This window comes from Sturnus vulgaris, chromosome 2, assembly GCF_052056855.1.
Source record: "Sturnus vulgaris isolate bStuVul1 chromosome 2, bStuVul1.hap1, whole genome shotgun sequence".
NCBI classification, from domain to species: domain Eukaryota; kingdom Metazoa; phylum Chordata; class Aves; order Passeriformes; family Sturnidae; genus Sturnus; species Sturnus vulgaris.
Genome location: NC_142244.1, coordinates 47,891,886 through 47,904,791, shown reverse-complemented (window position 1 = coordinate 47,904,791; position 12,906 = coordinate 47,891,886). Strand labels below are relative to the sequence as shown.

Sequence of the window (12,906 nt, the reverse complement as noted above, 5' to 3'; positions counted from 1 at the left end):
CGCCCCGCGGGCACGGCCGAGCCCCCGGCCCGGCCCGGCCCGGCCCCGCCCCGGGTCCCACCGCCACCGCCTCCGCGGGCGGCCGGAGCAGCGGGGCGCGGGCGGGGGCGGGTTAAAAGCGGCGGCAGGTGAACGGGGAGGGACCTTAAAACTCGGGACCGGAGAGGCTGGGGCCGCCCGCTCCGCAGGAGCCAGCGGACCTGGGAGCGGAGCGGAGCAGCGCAGCGCTCCTGTCCCGCGTGTCCTGCCCAGCGGAGGGTCCCGAGCGGCTTCCTCGTGTCCTGCCCAGCCGTGCCAAGTGAGGGTCCCGAGCGACTTCCTCGTGTCCTGCCCAGCCGTGCCAGGTGGGGGTCCCGAGCGACTTCCTCGTGTCCTGCCCAGCCGTGCCAGGTGAGGGTCCCGAGCGGCTCCCGCGTGCCGCGCCGGTGGGATCGGGATCGAGGTTGGGATTAGGCTGTGCGCCCCTCCGAACGGGTGGCGATCCGTGTGCCGGAGTGGGGCTGGGGTCGGGCAGATCTGGGGCAGCCACGCCGCGACCCCGATCCAGGGCAAGCTGTGCTTGGGCGGGGGCTGTGAGCCCCCAGCCCCGGCGGGGCAGCGGTCCGGAGGGGATTACTGAGGCGGGCCGGCACGTTCGGACCGCGCAGCCCGTCCCGGCAGGAGCCGTCGGAACTCCGAGCCAAACCCGGTGTTTGCCTACGGTGCCCGCTGACAGGAGCGGACGGCAATCCTGGCGCTTCCCTCCGCTCAAGGCTCGCAGCCACGTGGGAACTCGGCGGAATAAAGGTTACCACGGAGGGAGGGAGAGGCTAGGAGCCAGCTACTAACTTCAGAACGGGGATTTGGAATGGTTTTCAATAATGGTGTCTTGGTTGGCAAGTTGGGCGTCCGGGTAGATTGGCTCTCTAACAGCCAGTTGCAGTGTTTCGATAGTGGCAGATGACAGGGAGAAAAGTTTTCCCCCCAACAAAACTTGAAGCCTTGGTTCAGAACTGCAGTGCGAGATGGCACTTGGAACCCAGACTGTTTAGCTCAGCCATATGCATTTCCTGGACTTTCCTTCAACTCTGATTAGCCTCTTGCGAAGATTTAATTAGCTTTTTTAATGACTATGCAACAGACCTGAGGAAATTCTTACCAGAATGATGCAGCTATCTCATCATAGCCTGTATGTTAGGTCAGTGTAAAATTTGTGCCAGTTTCAGTAAAGACAAAGCATGAGAAGTCTCAGGAATTCCAGCCATCTTCTCAAAGTTGTTTTCTTTTTTGCCTTACCCAATTTCACCTTTCCGCATTACAGTAAATCTGACCTCTCCCTCTTGCCTCCAGGCTTATCTGTACAAGCTAGGCCCTCATATGTGTTGGGGCACGTTTTGGTTGGGATGTAAGTACACTAGGGTAAAAAGTTGTTTTTCCCTCTTTGCTGTGTGAGAATGAGAGATTTTTGTAAACTTTGGCCAGTGTTGGGTTGCAAGGTACCATGCTCTCCCCACAGCACACAGGTAGCACCAAGAGGAGATGGCCTGTGCAGTTCTCCCAGTCTAGCCTTGAGAGATGATGGACCAGCTATGCAGGTTCCTAGCTCGGGTTTCAAAGTGTTTTGTCCATTTCAGTGATAGTTTCCAAATGGCTACAATCAGTGATAGCTGAGCTCTGAGACTGAAGTCTGAATTTCAGCAAAACTTACTTTCAAAAGGGCAAAGAGTGTGGATTTGAGTTTTTAAGAGTAGGAGGAAAGTGTTGAAATGGAACTTCTCTGTTTGACTTTCTGTGTTCTGCGGGAGTGTGATAGCATCTAGAAAATCAACATAAACTCCTTAGCTGAAGGCTTTTTCTTCTCAACTCTGACTCTGCTTGCCTCCTTTTTTGGATGACATAGCAATGAATGTGGAAGGGCAGGCTCTGCTCTATCTGCCTTTGCCTGCTGGTTTATGCTATATAAGCATGCAGCCCTGACAGAGCTGGCTTGAGGCTTCTCAGCAGTGTTGGCATATTCAAATGTTGTACTTTTGAGATTAAGGGCCTTGTCTGAGCTGCAGCAGAAAGCCTTGGAGGCCCGCAGGAGGTGTCTGGGTGGAGCAAGGACTTCTGCTGAAGGAGGCCAAGTAGTACTTACCTCCAGGATAAAGAAAGCAGCTCAGCCTTTTAGGACTGTGGTGTTGGCAAAGAAATCCTGTAAGAAAATGCTATAGAAGTCTCTACTTTGTCTAGATGTGGCTTGACTCGTGCAGTGATAGTAATTTCTATTGTTCTGGGAAGTACACTGAAAGGCAAAATGTTGACCAGAGTCAACCACAGAAAGGGAAGGAGAGCATAGAGGATGTATAGAGGAACTGCATTAAGATGTACTTATTTCCTGCCCGAAGCCTTGTTGAGTAATACACTGAGGTATGCTTGTCCCATCATAAACTGATAGAAGGAGAGAGTTTAACAAGTTGTTTGGATCCATAAACATATGGATGAGATAAATTAAAGTGACTTATGCTTGCCTATGGCTCTGGAGAGACTGTTAGGAAGTTCTCGTTTTCACAGGTCTAGAGTTGATTTTTCACCGTTTGAAAAGTGACCCTTCTGTGTATTGTGTCATCCTGCAGGTAAAAGGACACAGAAAAGAAGATGGATTGGGGAACTCTGCAGACTGTTTTGGGAGGTGTAAATAAGCACTCCACCGGGATCGGGAAGATATGGCTCACAGTCCTCTTCATCTTCCGTATCATGATCCTGGTTGTGGCTGCAGAGAGAGTCTGGGGAGATGAACAACAAGATTTTGTCTGCAACACACTTCAGCCTGGCTGCAGAAATGTTTGCTATGATCACTTTTTCCCCATCTCTCACATCAGACTCTGGGCCCTGCAGCTGATCTTTGTCTCCACACCTGCACTGCTGGTGGCCATGCATGTGGCTTACACCAGGCATGAGAAGAGAAGGCGGCTCAGAAATGGTGAGAAAATTGATATTGAAGAGCTAAAAAATGAAAGGATTCACATTCGGGGCCCCTTGTGGTGGACATACACCAGCAGCATCTTCTTCAGGATTGTCTTTGAAGCTGTCTTCATGTACGTGTTCTATTACATGTATGATGGCTACCAGATGCCTCGCCTGGTCAAGTGCGAAGCTTGGCCCTGCCCTAACACTGTGGATTGTTTTGTGTCTCGGCCCACTGAAAAAACCACATTTACTATTTTCATGCTTGCTGTATCTGGTATCTGCATGATGTTGAATCTGGCTGAGTTGTGCTACCTAGTGATAAAAGTTTGCATGAAAGAATCCAGGAAAACAACAGTTTTGAAATAAGTTCCCAGTTTCAGGATTTACTGGCTCCCCATTTCCCTTAAACTTAGGTGTAAGAAAACAATAAACAATATTTTCACACTCAAGGAAAAGGATAAAAAAATGTTATTTTGTGTTTTAAAACTGATAGCCTCCCTGGGAAGCTGATGCTGAGGCAGGTTTTAAAGATCACAAGCTAATTCAGTATTCCTGCATGCAAAATTAGAGAGAGCAGCCTTCTGGCTTACTGCCGGGATCCTGTTGTTGGGACAGTTAATGCTTCAAACAGTGGGAGTGGAAAGGACCAGAGTAGGCTCTAGTGCCCAGAGGAAATCCAGCAATCACAAACACACGGTGTTGGCTCAGAGGCAAAACAATATCAAAGGTTTTTGGTTAAAAGTGGGGTAAAGGATTTTTTGGGGCACATCACAGCTTTTGAGAAGGAAGAAGACAGGGAGGTGACAGTGTTTAAACTAGATGTCCTCTCTAATTAATCTGGAGAGCAAGAACATGGTGTAGGAACACAGATACTCTGGCAGTGCATGCTATCAGCTTTGCTGGGCACCGGCATGTTTTTTTCTTATCTTCTTGCCTGCACTGAGAAGCATTTCCTTAAGGGTAGGGGGTGGCAAGTCTCAACTGCCTATGAATACCATTAGGGCATTGCTGCCTCCCCATAGTCACAGAGACTACAGCAGTGGGAGGAATTAAGTTCATTCTTTGTTCTCTTGATCAGATCAGATGAAAAAAGGAATTTTCACCTGTGGGAAGGTGGAGGCAGTGCATCTATCTTCTTCCTTCTCTTGTTTTCCCCCAATATATTGTGAAGAACCTCAGTACAGTAGACTTTATCTGATGAAGAGGTGTTTTACCACCTGACTGTGCCTTGCTCAGCTGTATGCTTTTAAAACTTTTTTTTTAAATAAAAAACAATTTAAAAATGCTTTTTCATTCTGCTCGTTATCCAAAAGAAGTGCTCCAGCTTACAGCATGCTATCCAGTGCTCCTTCCATTGCTCTTTTTTTTCTCTCTAGCCTGCACAGCTTTTCTTCATAAAACCTTCTCCCTATCTGAGGTGCCTTTCAAATGAGTTGAGCAAACCACTCCCAGTCTCTCTGACATTCCACATTATGGGATTAAATCGCCATTCCTTTTCTTAGAGTTGGTCTAGCAGGAATTACAGACAGCTTGCAGAGCTAAAGTAGCAAGGGACCCAATCAGAAATGAGGAGGAACTTCATATTTTTCTTAAAGTTCATCCTGCTGTGCTGCAAACTGTATATTACTGATTTGAAGTACTATATGAGTCAGTCTGGTCTTGTCTCAAAGTAGTCTCAAAAGGTGTTTCATGCCTGTAATGGGCAGCATATAGCACTTAGGACAACACAGTTTATCTCCCAAGTGCCTGCCCATTGAACCCACTTCTAGAAAGTTGGCTGTTTCTCCTCCTTGGCTTTAATAACTGGCTTTTCCCCAAAATGAATGAGCACTATCTCAGCTTCTCTATTTGCATTCATCTTTTACTGTACATTTAAACTTGTTACTGTTGGAGTAAACAAAGCTGCATGAATTAAGACCCATGACCCTTCAATGTGCACTGAAAGTGGAGCATAAACAGGTTTCCTTTGCTGGTGAGCTACATCCAGTGCTACAGCTTGATTGCAGATGGAAATCTGTCATCTAAGAGGGAAGCAAGAAAACCATAAAAACACCATCCTCAAAACTATGAAAAAGAAAAATAGAAGGTCATTCATAATGAGCTGGACTGGAAACTTGGACTGTGAAAACATCCTTAATTCAACTCCAAAGAACACAGTTTTGGGACATATCAAGTTTGTACTTGAAAATGAGTTCCTGCATTGTTCCATGTACAAAGAGAGCAAACTGGTCCCAGTATTCTAGTATTACATTTCTTTCGTAACAAGGTTTTTTCCCCTGAAATTATAATAAAGCAATTTTGTGCTGTCTGTTTTCTGTATTGTACGTGCTGTGTTACCTAATGTGTTTAATGAAAATCTGTTTACCATAATGGAAAATGTATGCACCAATACTATACTCAATAGCCAAGGGGTAATGTAAGGATTTTGGCCTTCTGCTGTAGGTTGGTGTTTCCACTGGTAACTGCCTGAGCTCATGGTGGAAGGTCACATTTGTGCTCCCCTTGAACTCAAATGTGCTGCTTAAAACAGCCTTGCACCTGGAAAAGGCCAGTGATAAACTTAACCAGCTCCATTGGGAGAGAGTTTGTTTTTGCCCCCTACCTTTGAATTTAGCCGGAACTTGGAATGAAACACAGCAAAACTGTTAACACTAACACTATGAACTTATTTTCAACTAGCAGTTTGGCAACCAGATTATCAGACAGGAAAAAAAGATAGAACTGGGGAAAGTGTTTGGGGAAGTGTAGCCAAGAGAGGGCTTTGATCCAGAACTGCAGCATCAGGCAATGATAGCTCTGAGATCTGTGTATATTTAATTTGAACAGCTGCTTTGTATGTGAAAAAAAATCAGATACTTTATAGGAACATGGGAATTGCACCAATTTCTACAATTTCTACATGTGCTACACTGCATAGGTGACCTCCTACAGATGTATTTCATACAGATTAAAATATATTGCTGTGTTGAAATTGTGTGTGTTCTTTCCTGAAATGCACTAGTAGTGTTTGCATATCTGGTACTTGGTTTGTAGGCTTTCCTCAGAATAAAGATTGCAAACTTTTTTGAAAACTTAAGCAGCAAATCTGAGGTCATGACTGTAAAAGAGGGCTGATTCCTCATTGTTCAGTGTCCAGCATAGCCAGGATGTAAAATGTCTAATAATGTGGTATCAGAACTAGGAAGTGTAGGAATGGGACTGGCTGAAATTATTCTTTGACTGAAATTGCCAGGAAAAACCACCATTGACTCAATCAGGCTAAACTTCCATCCAAAAAAACCCTTGAAACCAAAACTACAAACATGTTTGTCAGAAGAGTAAGGAGATGGGGGGAAGCAAACTTAATTGGTAACTCATGCACCCAGACAGAGAAAAAAATCATAACTTCCTTGGGAGAAAGACTGATTTAAAAGGAAATTGGAATGATATAAATTCTGTATTTATAACTTCTGGATATAGAGGTACTCTAGTAAAGGTTTTCTTAGATAAAAATAAAAATATCCTTTGGTTGTTTACAGTTATTATAAGCCAACATAGTACATTATTTTATATCTGATAGGACAAATATAAAAGACAAATTATATGGTTCATAGAGAAAAGTGCACTCCTTTACTGTGCAGGTTCAATTCAAAATAGCAACTCTGTTAAAAGCTACCTTATATGCTAAAAAGTGTACTGCAACAGTAAGGAACAGCTAAGATCACTTTGCAAAACTAAACTTGGTGAAAATTAATCTCTTTTTTTTCTCTAATTATAATTTCCTCACCTGAAAATTAGGCTAATGAGATTTACCCCACAACAAAATCACACTCAAAGAATTGCATTGTATTTTTGTTCACCTATTCTGATATTCAGGACAGCCACTACCCTGACAGTTAATTACAGGGTCATTTGATTTTTCGCCATCTTATTCTCTACACAGTCATTTGAACTTGTTTGCAGACAGTGGCAAGAGTAATGATAACTCTTTGAAGCTTAATGAGTAATGACTAATGGTAATGACTTTCAAGATAGTTCAGAAGGTACCTACACTTCTGTCCCCATCTGACCAGCCTAGTTTGTCATTGTCATTTTCTCTTACAGATTATATTTCTCTTCTATAAAGCTGGCTCAGCTTGACTTGGCTATTTTCTATATGAAGTTTCCTAGCCATCAAAAAAAGTCTTTATAACCTAGGCTTGGAAGTGGATTCGTCTTTAATTTGGAAGGCCCAGATGAGGAAACAAGTCACATCTCAGACTCTCAATCTCTGAGAACATTCCTTGCTCTTGCTATGGTTGGTCCCCCATTCTACTGTAGATTTAAATGTCAGAATTGGTCACATCATTGTTCTTACCTTCTCCCTTTTTCTGACAGTTTAATCACTGCCACTAACTCAGAGATTATTTCACATCTATCTTCTCTATGTATTTGAATAGCCAAATCCATTATATTTGAATTAGCCATCTACTAAAAACATCCTCTCCAAGAGTACCACCAGGCTGACAGATGCTTGCATAAGTCTGTGGTAAAGGAGTGGTACAGTATCAGTATGATGCACAGTTTGGGGAAGTATGTTTTCAGTGAACGGAGAGAACTTGTAAAATTGAGCCATGAATGACTGCAGGTTGTAGACGGATGTTTTGAACAGCAGCATGTATTCTGTGTGCTGCTAAAATCAGCATTTTGGTCATAGCCTGGCACAGTCCCCAGGAAAAGGAATGCTGTAGTGTGTGGTACAGACACGCTGGTCTGAAGCACAAGGCATTTTTCAATGGACAAGCTGTGCTGGGCAGATTTACTTGCTTCTTCAAGATGTATATTTTCTGTTATCTGGGCAATTATGGCAATTTAGACACGTCATCTGGGAAAGACAGTAGCAGGCTTAAAACTGTATAAGTTGAGGTAATGAAATAGGGTTTAAAAATGTTTGGCAGATTATTTTCTGTGGAGATTCAATCTTTATGACAACATATAAAAACTCCTCCAACACCTTTCAGCAATCCACATATTAGCAGGAGGAATGCTGCACTTCTGTTGTAATGACTGGAAAACTTGCTGTCTGGTATCCAACAATCAATATTTCATTCGTCACAAAACATCTTTCACTTGATTTGAAAGTATAATGGCAGTCTTCATACACAGAGTCAACCTTGACTCTCATTGTTCTTGAGTTTTCCCAATTGAAAGACAAAGGTCAACTGCGTCATGTTCATGGGAATCAGAACAGTTTAATCAAGCATTGTTTGTTAAGATCATTGCAACAGGTGCCAGAAAAAAATATAATTAATGTGTGGTAAAAATTTCAAACCTATTGTCGGTTGCATCATTAGTGTAATGTTTGCTTACAGTTTGTCATGTCCCTGCCCTAGGTATTGCATCCTTTCCAAGGACTGAGTGTTTAATATACAGTTTAAACAGCTTCCACAATCTGTCCAGCACTGATTGAAAAAAAACCAAAACAATTCCTTTACACACACGTGCACAAAGACAGAACAGCAAACTGACTAAATAATTCCCTCGCTGTTATCTGATGGAAGACTGAACGAGACATTGCAACATGGATTTACCAGGCATAATTTCTGCCTGTGCCATGATAGAAGCTTTTGTGTATTGCAGTAAAATAATTATTAATGACTCATTATCAGAGCGTCAGGATCCACCAAATGGGATTAAATGTATGCAGCTGGGAGGAGCTGCGGGTAAGTGGGAAGATAAACTTAGGATTCAATAATATCTTTATCACCGGGAGAAATGGCTTAACAATAGCAGTTTTAGAAGATAGGAAGGTCTAAGTGCTTCTGTTGTGAAACATGAAGCACTTGCAAAACTATCGAATGGAGACCTGTTCTGAAGCAAAGAAGAGTTTTGTAAAGAAGAGCTGGAGTTTGTGGAAGACCATCCGTGGAACATTAAACAATAACATGATTGACTTGAAAAAACATCATACTAGTATGCATTAAAGTTTTGTCAAAACCAGGATGTTTGAAATTAAATTTTCACTCTTGTTAGCACCCAAAATTCTATTTGCCAGTGCAGGGTTTGTCCAAGACGATCTCTGTCAACATGATTTCTTCGTGCTTTTAGCAACTGTAATAAGATATTGGTGTGGTATAGTATGTTCCACCTAAGTATATGAGGTGGTATTGTGAGTAAATAAAATTCCAATTCATATAAGTGAAATTGGTAATGGATTTTTTTTTCTTCTCAGCACAGTTAGTAAAAACCTCCTTATGCCTTGCTTGTGTGTCTCACAAAACAGGCATTTGTCCCAACAGGAGAAAGACAGAAACCCAAATCGCTGTTCAGTTTTGATCACTGTTCAGTTTTACTGCCCATTTTACTATATGTGCAAACATTGGTGGAGTTCACTAAAGCCTGGTCTGCAGCCAGGAGATTTCCTACCAATGGCATGCCATTTTGTGCTACTGATTTCTTTAATTCCAAAGGCAGACCATCACATCCTGCAGCAGTTTCAATTTTATAGAGGAATTTTCCCTTACATAATACTGTTTTTTCTATTTTAAAACAAGATGCCTATTGCTGTTCCTTTCTGTGAAAGACAGTAATTATTTCAGGCCTTTACAAATTCATCATGCATAACACCCAGGTACATTCCTGGTAAAACATACTTTATTTGCTCTCAGCACAATGAAAAAGAACATCCTTGTTTAGAAACCTTGTTTGTGGTTTGGCACATTGAATTCCCCACTGGCAATACTAGTTTAGGGCATTAATACTGATGTCATTCCTTCCTGCTCTTTCTTATCATGTCTGTATCTCTCTCCCACCCCATTCAACACAGTGCCTCCAATCCCAGAACCTGCACTGAGCCAGCACAGTTGTTTGTACAGCTGTGCTCAGCACTGGACTGGCCCACTGTTTTAGCTGATGAAGAAACAAATGTTTTGCTTTGCTAGATTGTTTTTCAGATGGATTAATTCCTTGATCTTCATTAAAAGGAGACCATATGAACTTCCACACAGACAAGACAGTGGAGCAGTAAGCCGCAGTGTTGGGCAAGAAGAGCTGCAGGGAGTGAGTGGAAGGGGTGGAGGGAATGGCAACATGAAGCTTATTTGCTGCTACACATGCTGCAATTTCAAACCACAGCCTCTGGCTGTGTTTTCCTGAGTCACTGCTACTAGAAAGGCAAAAGTCTTAACTGCCTTTTCTCCCTTTGCTGCTGTGCCCTTCTGTGCTCCCTATTCCTCTCTACTGGCCCTGCTTCTTAGCTACTGGCCATCTTCTTCCTTGCTCCAACACAATCTTTCCTCAACTTTTGTATGTGTTGATTTAACTCACTAACTCAGCAGTGAACTATTTGAACTCTGCATTTGAAATTTGTTTTCTTCAGCTCAGATTTCCGCCAGATTTCCTGTTGTGGCAGGAATCAGTGTGTTTCAAACACCGATATTTTTATTTCATATTTCTGTCTGTAGTGTCAGAAAAAAAATAGCATCACACCATGACAGAATGATAGCTGGCATAATTCCTCTTAGGATCCTGCATGTCCTGTGTCTCTCTTTTTGATTCTGCTTACTAACAGATGCCTGGCTTGTACAGTTACAGTTCTTCCTCTGCTACATCTTACATGGAGCTTTTGATTCCGTGAGGATGAATGGAAAGCATCTTGCTGTTCCATATCCAAGAACATTCAGATTTATGTTGTTGTTGTTCTTGTTGTTTTTGTTGTCGTATTAGGAGATTTCCCGTGTTTCCAAAGGAAAGAACCAGAAAGAACCAGAGGAAGCTGGTTCTGGTGGGTGAAACACCAGCCAAGAGTCTCACTGCTATTCTCAGAACAATATAACCTAGGTAAGACGAGATATTTAGTCTTCCTGTGCCTCCATTCCTACAAACTAGACTCACAGTGTCGTCCTACAAAGCTAGAAATAATAATACTTCCTGACACCAGTTCTTATGCTCCCTTCTCTGATGTGCTTAGCTGTAGTACAGAACAGAACAGAACACTAATCACTAATCACTAACTGGTACAATAATAAAAATTAGTATATAACATGAGATCAAACTACAACTTCAGTCTTTTTATTATCATGTTCTTTATTATTTAATTAATTCTAAAATCCTTCGATTCATCCATGCAGAAAACAACTAGAAATTTTAATTCTCCTTGCTTCAAGCTGTGCCTCCGGAGGTAGCAGTACCCTTTCCCAGAATTTAAACATCTTTAGTGCCATCTTCTGTAGGGCAGTGGCATATCAAGCGCAATTCTCTTTACTGACATACCGTAAAGTGCCACAATGAGCTGAACTGAAGGTATTTGTATCTCCTTTTTTTCAGCTGACTGTGTAGGCAAAACTGCTATCAGCACTGCTGAGCCACGTGTCACTTTGGCACGGCTTATGAGTGAAAACACGTACCACAGTTTAGGGGGCTTTCCACCAGACCGTGCTTGGATGCACAGTTTCATAAGAGTGATCCTCTTCTGTACTTCAATACAGATGTTTAAATTAGAAATAGCAAGGGGTAAAATACTGTCTTAGAGCAATACTGATCTGAAAAAGTCTATTTTTCTTGTTAAGCAGCAGCTCAATTTCAGACTAAGAACAATCAAGAAATATCTCTTTAACTTATGATATCTTTTTATCATTTCATAAAGCTCAGTGTCTATTTTTTATTTTCTTTCCGTGTACCTTGTCATGAAAACCTGATTCATCTAATCTTAAAAGTACTTGCCTGACTGCTCTGTCTCCCCACTTCTTGAATTCACTTTGTTTCTGTGCCAGCCAAATCATGTACTGCTAAATGTCTGTCTACATGTGGAACAGGGGTTGCCACCTATGTAGAGGCTTGGACAGAAGACAAAAGATGGTACTAAAGAAGATAATTAATCCCTTTCTGGAGGGATTAAAAATCCAGCTGGACACGTTCCTGTGTAACCTGGTGTAGGTGACCCTGCCTTGGCAAGGATGTTGGACTGGATGATCTCCAGAGGTCCCTTCCAACCTTAACCATTCTGTGATTCTGTGTAAATTAAAGGAAGGCTGAAAAATTTGTAGGTGTACCTTTTAACGTAAAAAATTTAATGTCACCTTGTATGTCACTGTCTAGTGTTAATGCCAATGGAGAGAACCCTTAAAACATAATGAGAACTAGCAGTGCTGTGTTTCTTTAAAGAAAAGTGAGGAAACTAGCAGGATGGCTCTTCCAAGGAAATCCTTCTCTCAGAAAGTCCACATAAAGAGACAATTTGAACACCATTAACTAAATCTGAGCCTGTTTTCTTTCTGAATAAACTCCTCAAGGAGACAAGTCCTACTTTTTTCTACAGATTCTCCTATTCTAGTATATGACTAACAAGTCATGTCCTCAACATGCTTTCATGCTTGGGCTTCCACCAGTACATAATTGGTTCTTCACTTTTAAAACTGCTTCTTTTAAGTCTTCCCCATGAATTTTGCATCCTTGCCTGTCCTGTTTTCGACAAATGACCGAGAGGGTTTTGCTGACAGACCAAACCTCTTCTTGTATGAACCCAGAAGAGAATTCTTGGAAAGGAAATTCTTAGCTGATGGGTGTAGTCCCATGGCAGGCAGGCACTGCATCGGCTTCTCTTAGTTTGAAATGTAAAGGATTCTATCATAAAAACCTTCTGTGGCACTACTAAAAGGATGCTCTAGAATCTCACTGCCCTCCTGAGTAAGAATATTATCAAGGCCAGTTTGACCAGATAGTGGGAAATACCACTTGAAACTTCCAGAGAGTGAAAAAGCCATCAGAGAAACACCCAGTGCTTCATGCTATTAAAATTTAGGAGCTGAGAGACTTCACTTCATAAGGAAAGTTTTAATGTTAGGAGTTACTGTAGCTGCTAGGATTCCATCCTGTACCCTAACACAGCCTCTCATGCCTCAGTGCTTCAGGATCAACCATGTGATACCCTGTGATAAACTTACAATCATGGCAGCACTGTGTTTCAGATATCACCCATCTCTGAACAGTCATTTGACCTTGTGCCACCTCTAGTGCTTAGGG

General features: G+C 42.4%; 1 protein-coding gene across 2 annotated transcripts; it reads left to right on the top strand.

Moving 5' to 3' along the window:
- Positions 1–229: 229 nt before the first annotated feature.
- Positions 230–5,252, top strand: GJB2 (gap junction protein beta 2). Of its 2 annotated transcripts, none has more exons than XM_088159468.1 (2): positions 230–344; positions 2,595–5,252. In XM_088159468.1, the coding sequence occupies exon 2, from the start codon at positions 2,617–2,619 to the stop codon at positions 3,292–3,294; it is 678 nt and encodes a 225-aa protein (XP_088015594.1). In that variant the 5' UTR covers positions 230–344; positions 2,595–2,616; the 3' UTR covers positions 3,295–5,252. The 2 variants fall into 2 exon arrangements, with proteins under 2 accessions (XP_088015594.1, XP_014733149.1); XM_014877663.2 differs by having other exon boundaries at positions 263–390.
- Positions 5,253–12,906: the final 7,654 nt, after the last annotated feature.

Excerpts from the sequence above, each read along its gene's own strand:
- GJB2 (XM_088159468.1), top strand. The coding sequence starts at position 2,617 with ATGGATTGGGGAACTCTGCAGACTGTTTTGGGAGGTGTAAATAAGCAC.